This window comes from Hemitrygon akajei, chromosome 13 (genome assembly GCF_048418815.1).
Source record: "Hemitrygon akajei chromosome 13, sHemAka1.3, whole genome shotgun sequence".
NCBI classification, from domain to species: Eukaryota; Metazoa; Chordata; class Chondrichthyes; order Myliobatiformes; family Dasyatidae; genus Hemitrygon; species Hemitrygon akajei.
The window spans coordinates 39,709,643-39,730,728 of record NC_133136.1 but is presented as its reverse complement, the minus strand read 5'-3'; the positions used below and the strand labels follow the sequence as shown (position 1 = coordinate 39,730,728).

The 21,086-nt window shown below is 39.7% G+C and overlaps 1 protein-coding gene and 1 non-coding gene across 2 annotated transcripts in view; one reads left to right on the top strand and one right to left on the bottom strand.

Moving 5' to 3' along the window:
• Positions 1 to 21,086, bottom strand: part of mtrex (Mtr4 exosome RNA helicase) — a 107,583-nt gene that overhangs the window by 58,146 nt on the left and 28,351 nt on the right. Inside the window, exons 5-13 of the mRNA XM_073064437.1 lie at positions 20,907 to 21,019; positions 20,141 to 20,315; positions 17,355 to 17,445; positions 16,647 to 16,771; positions 15,162 to 15,260; positions 13,943 to 14,045; positions 9,058 to 9,189; positions 4,061 to 4,140; positions 234 to 344 (exon numbers count right to left, since the gene is read on the bottom strand). Coding sequence (XP_072920538.1) covers positions 234 to 344; positions 4,061 to 4,140; positions 9,058 to 9,189; positions 13,943 to 14,045; positions 15,162 to 15,260; positions 16,647 to 16,771; positions 17,355 to 17,445; positions 20,141 to 20,315; positions 20,907 to 21,019 — 1,029 coding nt within the window. The remainder of the gene's footprint in view (positions 1 to 233; positions 345 to 4,060; positions 4,141 to 9,057; positions 9,190 to 13,942; positions 14,046 to 15,161; positions 15,261 to 16,646; positions 16,772 to 17,354; positions 17,446 to 20,140; positions 20,316 to 20,906; positions 21,020 to 21,086) is intronic.
• LOC140738152 (U6 spliceosomal RNA) lies at positions 16,192 to 16,298 on the top strand. The gene has a single exon (XR_012101317.1). It is a non-coding gene; the product is annotated as a U6 spliceosomal RNA (small nuclear RNA).

The window sequence follows — 21,086 nt, the reverse complement described above, 5'->3', positions numbered from 1 at the left end:
TATTTATCAAATCCAACAAATATTCTTCACCAGGATCTTTCAAATTCATCACTGTTCAATCACATGTCCAAACCTTAATCCTGCCTCAACATAAACCTGAGTTCATTCAGACCTCTAATGCATGCAACAATTCCTACTGAAGTCCTGCTCACTTAATGTTTTATTCTCACTTAATATATTGGCCTACATGCCATACAAATGCATCTTAAATCAGCTGCATTTCAGAGAAATACCTTCAGAAGTCCTTCAGAGAAAAGAATCTCAATGGTTTCTTTCAGTATCGGAAGTAATCCTCCATGGTGAATTCCGATTCCCCTTTTTAAAAGAGGCAAAACATGTTCAACCTAGTTAAATAAACAATGACAGATCTGTCAATGACAAATAAACAATGACAGAATTGCAATAGATTAGGGCAGCAATAAATGAAGCTAATTTGAAATTGAAAAAGTTTCCTTCTTCCTTTTGCTCTCATATCCTCAAGACAATACTAATATCATTTCACATTTTGAAATCTTTTATCTGCTCTACCCTTGCAATGACTCTTCAAGTGAAATGCTATCGGCAACAAGTGCCTTTCATGACACCTAATTACACTTTTGTTTATTGTCATTGGACTGTACATGTTTACAACCAAAGGAAGCCGGGTTCCTCCAGACCATGGTGCACCCACAAAACGTATCACACACAACACGTAAAACAAAATATTACCATAATAAAATATTATTCAAAATGCATGTAGTGAACAGCTCTAAACAGTAGACAGTAGATAGCTCACTGTTGGTCTCAAAGCCCGAGGGAAAAAGCTGTTATGCAGTGTGGCAGTCCTAGGCCTGATGCTCTTGTACCTCCTTCCTGATGGTAGTGGGTTGAAGATATTGTGGGATGGGTGGTAGGGGTCCTCCACAATGCTGCGGGCCTTTCGTCTACAGCGTTCCCTGCAAAAGCCGCAAATAGGGAGAAGACCACAGTGACCACCTCCGCGGTTTTTCCTATCCTTTGTAGGGTCTTGCTGTGCAATGCCTTGCAAATTCCACACCACACAATGATGCAGCCAGACAGGACACTCTTGATGGTGTTCTTACAGAAAGCCATTAGAATGGGGGGGGGGGGGGGGGCAAGGATCTTTACATGGCTCAATCTCCTTAGAAAGTGTAGACCATCTTGACTATTGAGGAGGTGCTGTAGATCAAGGTTAGATCATTCTTTACGTGCATACCAAAGAAATTTGTACTCTTCACTTTCTCCACAGCAGAACCAGTGGAATGCAATAGAGTGGTCGATCCGCACCTTCCTGAAGTTCACAATCATCTCTTCTGTCTTGTCCACATTAAGACTCAAGTTATTGTTCTCACACCATTTGACAATTCTATCTCCTCTCTGTATGCTAACTCATTATTGTTTCTGATGAGACCAACCACAGTTGTATCATCAGTGAACTTGATGATGTGGTTTGAGCTGGATCTGGCAGTGCAGTCGTCAGTCCGCAGCGTGAACAGCAGTGGGCTGGGCACACAGCCCTGGGAGGCACCAGCGCTCAGCGTGATGGAGCATGAGATGTTGTTGCCAACTCAAGGCTAACTGGCATCTTTCTGTCAGTAAGTCCAAGAATCAGTTACAGAAAGGGGTGTTACGTCCCAATGAGGACAGTTTACCCACTAGGCTCTGAGGGATGATCGTGCTAAACGCTGAGCTGAAAACGATAAATAACATCCTGATCTATGAGACTTCATTTTCCAGGTGGGACAGAACAGAGTGGAGTGCCGAGGCTATGGCATCATCAGTAGACTGGTTTGAGCAGTAGGCTAACTGGAAAGGGTCCAATGTAGGTGGAAGGTTGGATTTTATAGGATCTATTACCATCTGTTCAAAGTGAATAATGATCGTTCAAAACAGTGCCACTAGGCAGTAATTGTTTAGGCTAGTTACCGTCACTCACTTAGACATCAGAATGATGGTGGCTGCTTTGAAGCCTGCAAGGACAGAGGAGTGGTTCATAGAGATATTAAAGACATCCATTAAGACCTCTGTTAGCTGAGCCCCACAATCACTCAGCACCTGATCAGGTATATTGTCCAACCCTGCAGCTTTGCGTGGTTTACTCTGGCCAGGTTTCTCTCGCCTCTGCTCCAGCCAGACAGGGTGTCTGTTCCTCAGATGGTGAGGGGGGAAGGGACGTGTCACAAATGGACTAAGTAAATATAAGGGCAGCGTGGAAGTTAGAGGCAAAGTTGATGAAATTGACATGGTGCATTAAACAGCACTAATGCAGTTATCAATGTAGTGGAGGAAAAGCTGGGGAGCACTGCCAAGGAAGGGTTGGAACGTGGACTTGCTACAGAGCCAGCAAAGAGGCAGGAATTGCTGGGGCCCATGGCTACCCCTCGAGTCGGGAGAAAGTGGGAGAATCCATAGGAAAAATTGCTGATGTCACATCATTCATTGCATCAAATTGTGCACAGAAGGCATTCAGCCTATCAGGAAGGGAGGTGTTGCTGTCATGCAAGGTGGACTTGTAAGCTGTTAAGGTTTGTATACTTGGCCACATGTGTCTGGTATCACGAAGGTGCCTGTGAATTTTCGAGAGTACTTTTGCTTTGCCTTCCTGATGGCACGGGAGACCACAGCTCCTGCTAACCTTAGAGTTGTCCTAAGCCCCGATCTGAAGGCAGCGTTCCAATCCTTAAGCAGAGTACAAACCTCTGCGGTCAGCCAATGGCTTTTAGTTTGCCCTGGCAGTGTAGTGTTTAATCAAGGTAACACCCTCAGCGCACGTTCCTATGTGGTCAGTCACCAATCCCACACATTCAGCAATGTGAACGTGATGTATGTAGGAGGCCACTTCCCTGAGTATGCTCCAGCCCGTCAATCCTGCAGCACTCAGATGGCACCGTCTGGCCAAATTCGGAAGTCAGATTAAATGATTTGACTCGTTTAAACAGCAGTCTGGATGCAAAATGATATGTGGTCTGAGCTCTTTATGATCAGCAGTGTTTTTAGACCATAGAAAAGATGAACAGAACAAGAAATGTCACCGTTGATTGGAACAGGAGAGGCTACTGTTGCTGTGCGTGCCACCATCTTGTGATGTCAAAACTCCATAATGGAATTAAGAAAGAATATATTGTGGAAAAAACATAGGAATTAGTTTCTGTTTTGTCTATTTCTACTCAAAGCATAATCTATTGCATATCCTATTATTTTTATGATGTGAGGCATTCATAAGTGCCTCCAATTGAATCCATTTTCACCACAATGAATGGAAAAGATCAAGGGCCACACAATAGACAAGTTCTGATTGGTCAGCAGCGGCCTGTAATTCCTCACCTGTAAATTGAATAGAAATAACCTAGGCAAAGTATCAGAAATGGTTCAAATAAAGATGCTGTCTCAGGAATGTAGTGGCCCACAATCTTGAGTAAAGGCGGCTTGAACATAGACAGCAACTTCTGTGTTATTTTCAGTTTTATCAAAGCACTTTCCAGCCAATGAAGTACTTCTTCAAATGCAGTCTTAGCAAGGCATGTTGGAAAATGAGGCAAAATCTAAATGAAGTAATTCCTGAATACTTCCCTATTCCATCATCCTGGCATTTTTCTGGAATATTACTTCACCATAAATGGAGTGAAATGAATGGATAACATAACAAAAGGCTTATGGAAATATAGCAGATAAGTAAGTGTTAACTTCCGATTTAAGATGGTGCTACTAAATGGGGGTGAAAGCTTACTACTGGTTTTCAAAGCAAGAAATTTGACTAAATACTCTATTTTTAAATGGAAAGTTGTTGTAAACAAATCACTACAAACAATGAAGAGGCAAGCGAAGGCTATATAGGACAGCTACCTAGGACCCTGGTCAGACCCCATTTGGAATACTATACACAGTTCTGGTCTCCTCACTACAGGAAGGACGTGGAAACCATAGAAAGGGTGCAGAGGAGATTTACTATAATCAAGAACCAGGCAAGCACATTTTCTACTTCCCTTGGGGTGCCACTTCAATAACATTTAGAAGGGATTTACTTTGATTTCAACAATGTACCAGATCTGTAAATATTTACCTGTGGAAGTTTTTTATCTTCATCAGACAAGCAGTCAATAGCATTGTTAAATACCTCTTCAACCAGCTTTTTCTCATCATCTGAGGGGGAAACATACATCCTTAGACTAAATGCACCAAATCTTCACACAGCAAATAAAATGCTTTAATAAGCACATAAAACCGCAATAATTCAAAGTAATTCTTCAAATGTTAATTTTCGGGTTTGTGAAATGAATATAACTGCTGCTTTAATATAATTCAAATGTGCATCCTTTGTTAGAACTTGTCAATAGCCTTGTAAATGCTTCCTGTTAACTGATTTAACAATAAGGCTACATCCACACTAGACCAGATAATTTTGAAAATTACGGTTTCGCGTAAAAACGATAGGCGTCCACACTATGCGTTTTTGAAAATAACTCTATCCACATTGAAAAGGAGATTTCGGCGAATCTCCTCCTCCTGTGCATGCGCAGGACACATCTACCGGAAACAAGCGACATGTTTGGTGTCGAATCTCGCCGTAAAAGTGCGTGTTTGTTTGTTTACAGACTAGAAGAACTTAAAACGACGGACAGCTGTTGGCTCTCGCGCAGGAGAACTTAAAACTAAAAAGAAACAAATACTGGAGCGTACGGCGGCAACCGACAGGGAGTTCACGGACAGATTGACCCGGCTGATGACGAACATTGAAAAACTGACTAACTCTGTTGCATTAATAAAGCACCTTGTTAAGTGTATAAAACATGTCTGCATCAGTGTTATCTTGTATTTCCATACAATGTTACACTAGGCTGTTACAAATCTATTGTCAGAGAAGTGCTTGCATAAATAGGTAAACCACCTTCATACAAGCAAGGACAGAAAACGGCACAGTGAGTACAGTATACTTATTTATTCAGTAAGTTATGGGTCAAATTATTTGGTGAGTACATTGCTAACACTTCTGGCTTCAGTCTCTTTGCCGTCTGTTCTGAAATTGTTAGGTTGCGTTCAAGAAAACAATGAAATAGCGTGCTGCCGTCTGATGGCGTTTTCAGATTTCTCCGATTACCCCGTCCACACTGATCTGCCCGAGCAGCGTTTTCAAAAATACCCACCCTAGAAAGCGCTTCTGAAAAGCTCTGGTTTCGGGGGATGAAAACGCCGTCTTAGTGTGGACGGAGGGTAAAAACGAAGAGCAAAAGCTTTGGTTAAGGATTTATCCAGCTTAGTGTGGATGTAGCCTTACTAAGAGGTTGTCATGGGTAGCAGAGGGAACACTTACAGGATTGCCTTGAGTCAGTGGACTGGGCCGCTTTCAAGAACTCACCCGAGGACCTGAATGACTACATCTGCAGATGAAGATGAGTGTGTCCCCACAAAATCGTTCAATGAAATCCAGAATCTGCTGAGAGCCAGATCAGAGGCATTCAAGTCTGGAGATGAAGAGTGGTACAAAAGGTGCAGGTACGATCTCCAGAAAGACAAGTCTCGGACCAAGTGGAGAACTTGGATTAGACCGGAATCAACTAGGGATGCTCGCCAACTGTGGTGGGGTTTGAATGCCATAACCTCCTACAAAGCTAAATCTTGCGACAGGGGAGAGCAGAGCTTCACTTCCAGAGCTCAATGTCTTCTATGTTCACTTTGATTACCAGAACAGGGAAGAATTATCGTGCACCCCCGAGTCTCCCGATGGATCCTTTGGTTGGAATATCTGGAGATGGCGTGTGGTCTGCTTTCAAGAGAATGAATCCAAGGAAAGCATCCAGTCTGGACGGAGTACCTGACCGAATACTGAAGACCTGTGCCGATCAACTGGCTGGTGTATTCATGGATATCTTCAACCTCCTACTCCTGCAGTTTGTGGTACCCACCTGCTTCCAGCAGCCCTCAGTTGTACTGGTGTCCAAGAAGAGCATGGTAACCTGTCTAAATGACCATCACCCAGTGGCACTTACATCCACAGTGATGGTGTTTTCAGAGGCTGGTGTTGAAGCATATCAGCTCATCTGAGTGGCAACGTGAATCCACTCCAACTGCCTAATGAAACAACAGGTCTACAGCAAATGCTATCTTGCTGGCTTTTCACACAACCCTGGAACATCTGGACAGCAAAGATGCATACATCAGGATGTTCTTATCAATTACAGGTCACCATCATCCCCTCAAAACTAATCAGTAAACTCCAAGACTTGGGCTTAAATACCCCCTTGTGCAATTGGATCTTCGATTTCCTCACTTGTAGACCCCAGCCAGATCGGATTGGCAAAAGCATCTCCTCCACAATCTCCATCAGCATCAGCATAGGAGGCACTGCAGGGATGTGTACTTAGCCCCCTGCTCTACTCACTTTACACCTGTGACTGTGTGGCCAAGTACAGTTCCAACACCATATACAAGTTTGCTGATGACACCACTGCTGTGGGCCGTATCAAAGGGGTGATGATTCAGCATACAGGAGGGAGACTGAAAATTTGGCTGAGTGGTACAGCAACCACAACCTCTCACTCAATGTCAATAAGACCAAGGAACTAATAGTAAACATCAGGAGAGGGAAACCAGAGGTCCATGAGCCAGTCCTCATCGGAGGATCAGAGGTGGAGAGGGTCAGTAATTTTAAATTCCTAAGGGTCACTATCTCAGAGGACCTGTCTTGGACTCATCATATAAATATAATCGCAAAAAAAGCACAACAGCACCTCTACTTCTTCAGGAGACTACAGAGATTCAGCATATCATCAAAAAGCTTGGCAAACTTCTATAGATGCATGGTGGAAATTGTGCTGACTGGCTGCTGGAACACCAATACCTTTGAGCGGAAAATCCTACAAAAGGTACTGGATTTGGCTCAGTATATCATGGGTAAAACCCTCCCAACCATTGAGCATATGTAGATGAAAGGTTGCCGTAGAGAAGCAGCATCTATCATCAAAGATCCTCACCACCCATGCTATTTTCTCGCTGCTGCCATCAGATAGAAGATACAGATGCCTCAGGGTTCACACCACCAAGTTCAAGAACAGTTACTACCCCTCAACCATCAAGATCTTTAACAAAAGATGCTAGCTACACTCATTTAAGGACTCTTATCTTGTTAGTTCATGCTCGCTATATATTGTTATTTATTTATTATCTGTATTTGCACAGTTTGTTTACAGTTTACATACCCTGTTTACAGTTACTCTTCTACAGAATTGCTAAGTATGCCCGCAGAAAAAGAATCTCAGGGTTGTATGTACTCTGATAATAAATTTTACTTTGAACTTTGATTTAGTAAAATGCAATGCAGACTGCTACAGATTGGTAAAAAGAATTGTGAAATACAGTTGGCAATACATTATTTAAGTAACTTTTTAGAAAGCTGATGCAATAATGGAAAGATAATACCATGGGTTTTCGAGTATCTGGTCACTACTGAGCTATTCAAAGATTTTAATGGGTCATTCAATCACTTAGGTCAATAACAATCTAATATGAAATTGAATTATGAGAAAATGAAAACCTTAATAAAATTTCCTTTTGCACATTTATACCTTATTAACAAGCTGAAGTAACAAAAAACAATTAACATTTACAGTAAAAGACTGACACTTTCAGCCATGTTTCCTAACCAACATTTATGATCTACAAACAAGTGGAAACTTTATTTGACACGCTGCATTAAATTAACCATAACTATTTCTCCAATACAGTTGAATGACTAAACTTGGATTAGTGTTTGCAAAATAATACCAAAGGACCAGGCTCGCTGATTACCCGTTGGGCCATGAATTCTGCATTGGGTCTGAGATCTTGATCCTCATACACCTTTCCTCAAGAAAGGAGACAAATCCAACTGCAATAACTGAAAAGGGTCTTTGTTATCGATTTTTTCAGTGATCCACAACTTGCTCCCTAAATCAAATATGAATCCACCCATCAAGGGGCATGAACCTCACCGTGCATCACCTGACAAAAGTAAAGGTTAATTCCATTGAGAAATGCAGGATTTGGCCTCAGTGTGAGGAGAAAAAAATATTTACCACAAATACATGTGAGTCCATTAATTGAAAAAGGACAATGGGGTAATAATCCAACATTAGGCCCATATCACAACTTACCGGTATTTCTCCATCCTACAGCTGCTACATGAAGGCAAGCTACTGCCTTAATCTACAGTCCACAACAGACCTAATCAGTGCAGAATAGCATCAAGTAATCCCCAATAATTTTCCCTCACAGAAATAATGCACCTCAGCTCCATAGAGTTCCCAATGGAGTACAGTTAATTTAAAGTGAAGCATAAATGGAAAACAAATGTTGCATTAAAACAGAACCAAGGTCACTAATAACACCAAAACAGCTACAGTAAATAAATCATGCTTGTTTGTATGGACATTTGGAGGCTGGGCTCAAGTTCTTTGTTGATTAATTCTCTTGAAAATTGTGGATAGGAGCCTACAAAACTATCACATTCATTAAGGTCACTTGGATAGATACACAGATAGATAGATTAGATAAAACTTGTCTTATAAAACTAAGCACATTCACTCAGATATCAATAGCAAAGCAAAGAAAAAGTTGTAGGATTACATTAATCGAAAATTCTGAGAAACTCTGCAAATCTGAAATAAGGAATCAGAAATCAGTTGAGACTGATAGTGAGTATATCACCCCATTGAAGGCATATCTTGGCAATGAAATGTGTTTAAAATCCAAATTTCAACTGAAGTTAATTAAACTATATTCACGTAAAATTCTATCCATTTAAAACACCAGTTGTAGGCACAATATATTGTCCCAACTTCCCTAAATACATTATTATAGTTAAAAATGCTTACACTTTGCTTTGGATGCTGCTATATTGATGTAATAAACATCAATATTATTGATTTGGATGAAAGAAACAAGATACTTTGAACACTGCTTACTAACAATTTTTCTAATTAATGATAAAGGTCATAGAAAAAAAACTTGTAAGATTGTTTAAGCATAAAGATATTTAGCATTGTAGCAAAATTTAAAGTACTTGATTGTATAAATTATTTTTACCAGTATTGAAATCAAGTTTGGTCATCTGTAGAGCATATGCTTCACAGTCCTTCTTGCTGAAGCTAAAGATGATAACAGGCTGAAAATTCCTTTCCATGATCATCTTTACAATCTTGAATACATTTGATGGCCCTGAAGATAAGAACAGCAAGTTACAAGAGAGTAACAAACACAGGCCTAGTTGGGAGCAGAAGGCAACATGACAGGGGAATGCAACTGTAATGAGAGGGGAAAAAGAGGAACAGCATGGTAGCATAGTGGTTAGCACAATCGCTTTATAGCACCAGCAATTACCGATCAGGGTTTGATTCCCAGCTGTTCTCCCTGTGATCATGTGGATTTCCACCTGGTCCTCTAATTTCCTCCCACATTCTAAGGATGTATAGTCAGGGTTACAGGAAGAATGGAGACAGCCTATTGACATCAATGGATCTGGGGTTGAGAGGGTGAACAGCTTTAAGTTCCTCAGCATCACCGAGGATCTCATGTGGTTTGTACATACCGGCTATGTGGTGAAAAAGGCACCACAGCACCTCTTTCACCTCAGACGGTTGAAGAAGTTTGGTGTGGGCCTCGAAATCCTAACAGCTTTCTACAGGGGCACAATTGAGAGCATCCTGACTGGCTACATCACTGCCTGGTACAGGAACTGTACTCCCTCAATCACAGGACTCTGCAGAGAGTAGATGTGAACTTCTCACGATTCAGGATATTTACAAAGACAGATGTGTAAAAAGGGCCCAAGGATCACTGGGAACCTGAGTCACCCCAACCACAAACTGTTCCAGCTGCCACCATCCAGGAAATGGTACCACAGCATAAAAGCCAGGACCAACAGGCTCTGGGACAGCTTCTTCCACCAGGCTATCAGACTGATTAACCCATGCTGACGTAACTGTATTTCTATGTTATATTGACTATCCTGTTGTACATACTATTTATTATAAATTGCACATTTAGATGGAGACATAACGTCAAGATCTTTACTCATGTAAATGAAGGATGTTTTATGTAATAAGGTCAATTCAATTAAATTCAGTTAATGTGTATATGCTTCTGCTAGCACCAGAAGAGTGGCAACACTTGCAGGCTGCCCTCATCACAATCCCCACTGACATAACTCAAAACAATGCATTTCACCATATATTTTAACATACATATGACAAATAAAGCTGATCTTTACAGATCCTTAATCTTCAAAATCAGAATGAGAATAGACACAGGTGGTGAAACTGGCCCTGACCTCTAGCAGGACAGCAATGATTCAACTACATCATCTGCTTCTGGGCTGTGAATGTGAGCTGGTGGGTCAAGATTCCAGAGGCCCAGCTCTGGCAGAAGTAACTCAAGAAGAAAAAGATATCAGAGGAAGAATACAACTCAAGTATCTAGCTACATAACACTTTATGGAGATTCTCTGAAAAATGTAGACATGATTATATGCAACAAAGACAATATACAAATCTAAATGTAAAACAAGGGTTATTATGTTTTAACTGAGCACAAATTTAACTGAATGCTCAAAATAAATCTCAAAAATTATCTAGGTAAAAACTGAAAAAGCAAAGCACTAAAATACAAACCATCAACAGAAGTTAGACAGCATGTTCAATATGCTAAATAAATAGCCCACACCAATAATCAACATCAGTTGTATTCTAGTTCTAATACTGGGAAAAAAACAATGACATTTGTTCAAAGATTTCCTGTAATTAATTCATTATAGAATAAAGATGTTATTACATTACAGTGGATAAACTTATATTAGTTCCATTTCCTTAATCTTGTAATGACATTGAAACCTTCTGAAAAAAATTGCACAACGATGATTGAATCAAGAACCAAAGCAATCAGAATATAAACATCTTATTTAGCACCTAGAATCTGCTCTAGTGTTCAGTAAAACTAAGGCTGTATTTCTCCAATAACTCCACTTTTCCACATTAAACACATTGCTTAATAATGTATTTATCTCATTCATCATTATACACTGAGGAATTCAAAAGACTCCCAACTCCATGTGCAGAAACTTATCCCTGTGCTGAAAGGTTATCCCTTCATTCAGAGACCTCTCTATCTGCAGAAAACAACCTCCAAGTGTCTCCCTTTTCAAGGCTCAGAATAACTGCATGTTATTGAGAATACAAACTCCTAACTCCAAACCTCTTTACAAGATAGCCCTCTAAAAATCAATCTAGTGAATTCCCATTACAGCCATTCAAAGACCAGTTTGCCCTTCCATAAGTAAGGAAGTCTACACTGTATACTGAACTCCAGCTGAAAATTCCCACGACTTTATCATATGGAATTCATCATGTTTATGCTGGATTTGCATACAACACCAAAATCACTTTATATAGAATGTCTTACTCATACAACAAGCACAAAATGCTGGAGGAACTCAGCAGGTCAGGCAGCATCTATGGAAATAAAGAGTAGCCGTTCTGGACTGAGACCCTTCATCAAGAATCATATTTCTCCCTCATATTATAATGTTAATTTGTTTTACTATTCCAATGAAACCTGGCCATTTTCACACTTGCCTTTACTATATTCTTAACCAATCTCTTACCTATCAATTAACCTGTTTTAGTGGCTAATGGGACAGCCAGTAAAATTGCTGCACTGCAGCTCCAGTGATCAGAGTTCAATTCTGATATCCAGTGCTATGGGGGTCTACATGTTCTTCCTGTGGTGACTGTATGCTTTTTGTTGTTTTGTAACTGCAAAAAATAAATCTAATGGCAAGAAAAAACCAGGAGCGCAAGAGATGGGAGTCATGGTTTAGCCTTTAATTTAGCAAGGTACACATGAATCATGTGGTAGCATCATGAAGTATGCAGTTCACTTATTTTTACATATAACCCAATATGTAATATGTAACCCAACATATAATGAACAAGAAAGCTTAATCATATATACTTACAATAATGCACAAATACTACTGACATACTAAATACACAACACTCGTCCCTGGTTAGCCATAAACTCCAACTCAATAGAGAATGAATCTCAATTATATACACTGTATTACTATAGACATTCACAACATAGTAAATTTTAGATTGTCCCATTCAGGCCTAACTGTGGAAGATTTCTTACTCTTTCCTGACAAGGGAAGTCACTCTGCTCGGTAGGTGAGACTTGTGGCCATGAAAACAATCTCAGGTGGTGGGGCCTTCTCCGTGGTGATTGCAGGAATTGACTCTGAGACTGCAGAATGTGGTTTTGACAGCTCTGGACTCCTTCCTTCTTCTTCTATTTTGTGCAAATGATCTTTGGAAGGTGCATTTACTTCACTGGAGTATTCTCTTATTAATCCTTCCACTGTTCCCTTTAATCCAATCACTCCTGTTGGTTTCCTCATCCACATCATTGTCTGACAAGTCCTCTGTTTTCGTATCTCCACTGACTCCTTTCTTTTTGGCCTTCTGTTCAATCAGCTGGGCTTTGGTCTTTGTATCTACTTTTACAAACAGCTTTTTGACTCCCATTTTAAGTTCATGCAGTTACGTTATTGCACTCAGGGTAGATTCTGGTTCTTTATACTCACAAAGGCCGATGCTAGCAAATTTCCTGAAGTTCCTTGAACTCTCTTACAGCTTAAAACCAAACCACATTTCACACATAACTGCCTGATTAACATATCAGAAGCTTTCTCAGATACGTTGCCGACAAAAACTATTATAGTTGGACCACTGCTTTCGTCAATTTTACACTTCCTCTGATCAGCATGGTCCTTCCTCGAACCAATATGCTTTCCAAATAGAGGGTGGCACCAACACCTGTTTGCCCTCTGTTAGACAACCATTTATGGTGTGCAGTATGAGGGCAGTTGTGGCATCATCCAGTCACCATCATTATGTGTCGTGTCAATTGACATAGGCAATTATGATCTTTGCCCATGATTATTCTTGGCCATGGTTTGCCATGGCCTTCTTCTGAGCAGAGTATTTACAAGATGGGTGACCCTAGATATTATCAATACTCTTCAGAGACTCTCTGCCTGGTGTCAGTGGTTGCATAACCAAGACTTGTGATATGCACCAGCTGCTCCCATGGCTTTATGTGACCCTAATTGGTGGGCTTAGCAGGTCTACACCTTGCCCAAGGGTGATCTGCAGGCTAGCGGTGTGAAGAAGCACCTTACATCTCCTTTGGTAGAGGCACATCTCCACCCCACCAGCCTGCATTTTTCTTAATTCGCTTTCAGCTGACTCTGTTACAGTGAACGTGGCATGTGGATGGATCTTCAGTCAAATTATAGTCATCTCAGCCAATCACAGCCCACAATACTGACTCTCCTGCTTTAACCACATACAAACTCAATGTCATTTGATGGTTGCTGTATTTCACTGTTACAAATGTCATTCCCACAGAAGTTATCTTTTCTGCAGTACATATGCTGACTGGATATCTGTGGGCTTCAGTTCAATGTTGTTGAAATGCCATTCAAACTCATTTTGTGGAACGAATGAAACAGCTGAGCCAGTATCCAATTCCATTTTAATTAATTTGCCATCCACTTTGGAGTAAACCATATTGCTTGTCTCCTGTTAGTTTTCACATTGTAAATCTCAAGACTACCCAGTCCTGTATCACTCTCATCATTAATGGGAATATGGGATGAATAAAATAGGAATAATGCAAATGAGTGCTTAATGATCAGTGACGACTCAGGAGGCTCTGATCATGCAGTATACCTTTATGACTTAACTGGTGCATACCCCTTTATACATACATTGTAATTTCTTTAGCACTTAGACTCTAACCAGGATGCTACTGGCTTGGATATGTTGCATTTGCTTCCCTTTTCTAAACCAGTGAAAAGACTGTATTGAATTTAGCTACAGGCAAAGTAAGTCATTTGTTTCCTTCTCTGTACCTTTAGTTCCTCCTTTCCGCCCCTTTGAATCAACTTTCGCAAGATCACCAGCATCTCTCAGTACCTGCATAGCTGTGTTGAAGTTATCTTCTCGAAAATCCCCCTAATGTGTAAAGATAAAATCCAAAAGATTATTTTACAATTCACATTACTAACATCACCACTGTCTGTAGAATTGAAGGGAAGATTGGGTGATCTTTACATATTTGTTATAGTACAAATTATATTCTAAAATGCATCCTCAAAATAACCTTCTGATCAAAACCAATGAACAAAAATTAATTTGTTCCAATTTCAATACCCAGCAAAAACATACACAGGTTTATTCTTTTCCTAAATTGCAAATTCTAACAAACAAGTAAGGTGGCCTTTGAAACAAGAATTTCCATGCCCAAAGACTATTTTGAATCTACAACATTGAGGACAGACCACTTTTCCCACATTCTTGGCAAGAACAATTTGACCAGAACCATATCTGGTTTTGAAGGTTAAACTTTCAACACGAACCTAGCAGCTGCTAGGAACTACAGCCTTTGCTACATTAAGCAAGCTTGGGTATTTTCTGTTTTTTAGAACACAGTAAACAGTGTTGTCTCACGAATGACCCCTAATAAAGCCCAGTCTTTTGGCAGGTCTCTGGATGAATCATTGATCAAGTATGCTTGGTTGAAGGCAGTTAAAGCTTCAATCTAGTTTATTGCACTTTCATACTGCACTCTGCCATCAAAAACGGGGATTTCACAGCCACTCCTCTCCCCATTTTTAACATCCACCAATTATTAATACACAAGACTGCAAATTTTTATCTGATTGGCTGTAACATAGCAGCAATCTGCACTCAGCAAACCCAAAAGCAGCTATGTGATTCTGACCAAGTAATCTGCTTTTGTGATACGGACCACAGTGATAAATAAACCCGAGTGATAATTCCCATGTTCTTCTTTTACTCACATCTGAAAAGCATGAATTGGGTTCATTGTAATACTACATTCAAAGGACCGTACCCAAACAACGTAGATTTTCTCTGTACCAAGCAGTATGCTAATTTTCCAGAAACAAGCGGCTGCCTGCTCAGGGTTGAGAAGATGGCCCTTGTTCCACCCTACAGCTCTAATTTTCTTTGCTACCAGCTCATTTACTTTTCATACTTTAAGCACGTAAATCATGAATACAGTTTATTAAAGAAATGCAGAGCTTCTTACTGATGAGCTTCACTTACATTTTCATCAACAACTAAGTGCAATCCATCACCACCCGCTGGAAAAATATAGTGTTGTAGAGGTGTTGGTCTGTAGTCTGTGTAGATCACATGACAAGGCTGAAATACATTATAATCAATAAACTGAATATAAAGTTACAAGAAAGTTGATATTCTTTATTATAGTACGTTCTTACTTCACCAAATAATAACAACATTATAGAAGCTATATTAAATTTGCTTCCTGAACAGCACAAATTAGTGAGGTAGAAATAGTTGAAGGACCTGGGAAAGAATGAAGAAAATGGAGAGACATTCCAAACACTCAAGTCTAATGAGTTACATTCAATGTAAAAGATCCATGTGTTTTCAAGTGGAATACTGATCTCCTTAATTACCTCCGTTGAAATAAACTGTTATAAGCACTCGGAATTTTAAAAAAATTTGTTCTACTAGAATGCATGGTTTTTAAATTAAGCGATGAAGCGAATTAATTATGGGTCAATGGAATTAACTGCCACTGTGTGCAGTATTCAGTGCTGTCTCCCTTAAAAAAATAACTAAACTATTTTGATTGCAGTCACTAAAATATAGCAAACAAAGCACTTTAATGACCATTTGTGCCAAATTCAAACTGCTTCAAATCAGAATCGTTCCAAATGCATCAACAATTCTTCTCACAGTATGTGTGCTAGTCAATATGTGAAAGTGACAGGATGTTGCATCAATGATTATATATCCACTAAGGAAATGAACAGCCAATTACTATTGCTGACTGCACATCTAAAGAAAAACCTTCACCTACGTTGGGACCATTGCTAACTCATGTCATTAATCCATTTGGCTGGCTTTGAATTGCACCTCTTAATATTCTTCAAAAATGTAATCTTGAAATGCGCAACTACTGGTAACCAAAATATTTATAGTCTCTCATGAAGTTCTTTTGAATTTCATCCTAGAATGACCAGACCATTGTTTTGGATAATACCTCTTTCACTTAATCCATGCCCCTAATAAAACTCTAATTGCTATCAATATAAAATACTGTCCTGTGCTCGCTTCGGCAGCACATATACTAAAATTGGAACGATACAGAGAAGATTAGCATGGCCCCTGTGCAAGGATGACACGCAAATTCGTGAAGCGTTCCATATTTTAAAAAAAGAAAAAGAAAAAAAAAAGAAAAAAAAAATACTGTCCTCTGTACAACCTTTTAGTATCTATTCTTGCATCCAAACCACTGATTACCTGGTATCAAACATTAATGCTTCTCTGCATCAATTGCCACATCCCAAGATGCAGCATATACTCTCCTTACCTTTGGTCTCCTCCTCCTTTCCAAGTGATCAGAATACACCCAAGAACATCTAATAGAACCCTCAAAACGGGGCCTAATTACGACAGTACCTCAAATAAATAATACTAATTATGCAAATCAATTAAGAGAACTCCAGATTCTTGCTTATTACTTATTTATTGAAGTAAAAAAAAATTATACCCAATTACCTGTTTGTGAAGATGGCAAATCCACTCAGCAAACTGGCGTGCATTGGGAATAGTTGCAGAAAGGAACACGTAATGAACGTTGTCCGGGAGAAGTATAATTGTTTCCTCCCATACAACACCTCGTTCTGAAAGTAAAACAGAATAAAATGAACTTTTTATATTGCACTGAAAACTATTATACGGTGTTTGGCAACACGAGGTAACATTACTATAAGTAAACACCAAGAAAATAAGACATGGTCTATTGGAAATATGGTGCCATTTCAAAAATTTTCACTTTGCAGCCAGACAAAACCAACTATTATTGCATTTGATGTAATATAACAAATACTGTAATTTAAGATGACCACTTTTTCATTAAATGAAGCACAAAGATCCCATCTTACAGTTACTTTGGCATTAATCTCAGCATACATTTGTAAAAAAATTATATCTGTTATGACTTCATCAACAGTGATGCATGTTTCTTCTATTAAAAACTCTACAAACATTTTTGTTCCTTTTTGGAATATTACTGAACTTCAGATGTCAATTTTGAAATGAGGATGTCTAATTGCAACTGAAGATTCTAGTCTTTCAATCTTACTATCATATCAGCGCCTGTGTATACAAAATTGGCAGAAGATACACATGATACAGTGTTGGTCAATTATTTCCCAATGGCACTACAAGCTGCTATCTTGGATTCATAATCAAGTGTTTTCTTACCGGCATCTCTCATATAATGGATTTCATCGAAGATTACCCAGGCTACTTCTCTCATAACCTCTGATCCTCGATACAGCATACTCCTTAAAATCTGCCCAAAAAACATAAAACAAAAAACACTGAAACTATTCGAGAACATTAGTAAGCTTGATGCACCGAGCTTGTGTGAATACATTTGCTGAAAAGTGTCATTGGCCTCTAATTGCCCTAATTAACACATTTGACCTGACAACTTACCCTAAATGCAACACCATCCTCATTCAATCATTAATGTAGCCTTTGTCCTATCTATCTTCTTTGAAACATGAGACTACCACCTTCTTCTGTAGTTTTCATTAAGAGTCTTAATTAAGCCCGGAACATCATTTCTATTTCCCGCTACATAAATACCCAGAGTGGTAAATCTGTGGAATTTGTTTCCACAGGTAGCTGTGGAGGCCAAGTCATTGGGTATATTTAAGGCAGAGATTGATAAGATTCTTGATTAGTGTGGGTATGAAGTGATGTGAGGAAAGGCAAGAGGTTGGGGCTGAGAGGGAAAATGGATCAGCCAAGATTAAATGACAGAGAAGACGATGGGCCAAATGGCCCAATTCTGCCACCATATCTCATAGTCCTATATCCCAGATCCACAATGTAAATAGCTGAAATACCAGTCTAACTAACTGAGGTAATCATTAAAAATCTTCAGATAGGTATATATAAAATGAACAGTTCTTTTGCTGCTGAGTTCCAATTCTTGGCCATTATGGAGCTTAGAAAAATAGAGGGCTATAGGTAAGCCTAGTAATCTCTAAGGTAGGGACATGTTCGGTACAATTTTGTGGGCCAAAGGGCCTGTATTGTGCTGTAGGTTTTCTATGTTTCTATATTATTCCACATCCTTCCTGTAGTGAGGTGACCAGAACCAAGTAAGATGCTCAAAGTGGGGTCTGACCACAGTCCTATATGGCTGCAACATTACCTCTCGGCTCCTAAATTCAATTCCACGATTGATGAAAGCCAATACACCATACGCCTTTTTAACCACAAAGTCAACCTGTGCAGCAGCTTTGAGTGTCCTATGGACTCGGACCCCAAGATCCCTCTGATCCTCCACACTGCCAAGAGTCTTACCATTAATATTATATTCTGCCATCATATTTGACCTACCAAAATGAACCACCTCACACTTATCTGGGTTGAACTCCATCTGCCACTTCTCAGCCCAGTTTTGCATCCTATCAATGTCCCGCTGTAACCTGTGACAGACCTCCACTCTATCCACAACACCTCCAACCTTTGTGTCATCAGCAAACTTACTAACCCATCTCTCCGCTTCCTCATCCAGGTCATTTATAAAAATCACGAAGTGTAAGAGTCCCAGAACAGAATCCTGAGGCATTCCACTGGTGACCGACCTCCATGCAGATTATGACCCATCTACAACCACTCTTTGCCTTCTGTGGGCAAGCCAGTTCTAGAACCACAAAGCAATGTCCCCTTGGATCCCATGCCTCCTTACTTTCTCAATAAGCCTTGCATGGGGTATCTTGTCAAGTGCCTTGCTGAAATTCATACACACTACATCTACTGCGCTTCCTTCATCAATGTGTTTAGTCACATCCTCAAAAAATTCAATCAGGCTCATAAGGCACGGTCTGCCCTTGACAAAGCCTTGCTGACTACTCCTAATCATATTATACCTCTCCAAATGTTCATAAATCCTGCCTCTCAGGATCTTCTCCATCAACTTACCAACCACTGAGGCAAGACTCACTGGTCTATAGTTTCCTGGGCTATCTCTATTCCATTTCTTGAATAAAGGAACAAAATCCGCAACCCTCCAATCCTCTGGAACCTCTCCCATCCGCATTGATGATGCAAAGATTATCACCAGAGGCTCAGCAATCTCCTCCCACAGTACCACAGTACCTGGGGTAGCCTGGGGTACATTTCGTCTGGTCCCGGCAACTTATCCAACTTGATGCTTTCCAAAAGCTCCAGCATGTCCTTCTTAATATCTACATGCTGAAGCTTTACAGTACCACTACAATCACCAAGATTCTTTTCCACAGTGAATAATGAAGAGTTCATTAAGTACCTCTGCTATTTCCTCCAGTTCCAAACACACTTTCCTACTGTCACACTTGATAGGTCCTATTCTTTCACGTCTTATCCTCTTGCTCTTCACATACTTGTAGAATGCCTTGGGGTTTTCCATAATTCTGCCCGCCAAGGCCTTCTCATGGTCCTTTCCAGCTCTCTTAATTTCCTTCTTAAGCTCCTTTCTAGTAGCCTTATAATCTTCCAGATCTCTAACATTACCTAGCTCTCTGAACCTTTTGTAAGCTTTTCTTTTCTTGACCAGATTTATTACAGCCTTTGTACACCACGGTTCCTGTAATCTACCATAACTTCCCTGTCTCATTGGAATGTACCTATACAGAACTCTACACAAATATCCCCTGAATATTTGCCACATTTCTTCTGTACTTTTCCCTGAGAACGTTTCCAATTTAAGCCTCCAATTTCCTGCCTGATAGCCTCAAAATTCCCCTTACTCCAACTAAACGCTTTTCTAACTTGTCTATTCCTATCTCTCTCCAATGCTATTGTAAAGGAGATAGAATTATGATCACTATCAACAAAATGCTCTCCCACTGAGAGATCTCACACCTGACCAGGTTCATTTCCCAATACCAAATCAAGTACAGCCTCTCCTCTTGTAAGCTTATCTATATACTGTGTCAAGAGTTCTATGATAGAGGAATAGGGATAAATATCAACACATAGATGAAATTTACCTCAGTTGTCATAACTAAGCAAGAGGCTGTTGGATTGATCGTGACATCACCAGTCATTAATCCCACATCCTGGAATTCCTCATACATTTCACGATACTTCTGATTGCTCAATGCCTTGATAGGACTGGTAAAGATAACTCTTTGCTTATCACGTAAAGCAAGAGCTATTGCATACCTGTAGGATGAGAACATTTTTAGCTGAGATTATTTTTAAGGCAATTAAATAAGCATCCCTGGTGTTTTGCATACTAGATGCATTAACAGAAATAAATCCATGGATGTTTCAGAGAATGAAAAATTTGCAAATGTTAGAAATCTAAAACAAAATGACTGAATACAAAGGCACATGTTCTGACTACACATCTTCATTTTGCATGAGAGTGCCAAAGTGTACTTCATAATATTGTTGTGGCGCACTGGGCGGAATTTGTGCTGCTTCTGAGGCATTTCACATTTTTTTCACAAGGCCGAGATGCTAGCTCAATGCTCAGCACAGCATGGATGGAAAGTGGGCAAGGAGCTGACTGGATTCGAACACAGGACCATTTGCCTTGAAGTCACTACACCAGCAGCCCGCTTAACTTCATAATGTACTATACTTTTATTTCAAATTTATTTTAAATTATTTTTATTTTAATGACAAGGCATTTAAACATTCCCATGCAGTTCTTGAGAGTATTTAGTGAAAGAAAAATAATGGAAAACAACCAACATTTCTCCCTTGATAAACATAAAGGCTCAGGTAAGTGGTTTAATGAGAACTTACTCAGCACAAACTGTTTTGCCAGCAGATGTATGTGCAGACACCAATACAGATTGGTTGTTGTCAATACAAGCAATGGCTTCTCTTTGAAAAGCATCCAGGATAAAAGGGTATTCCTGTAATTGAAGAAAATAATCATAATCACTTAGTTCTGGCTGACTTCTCATGCATTTCAAGTGATTC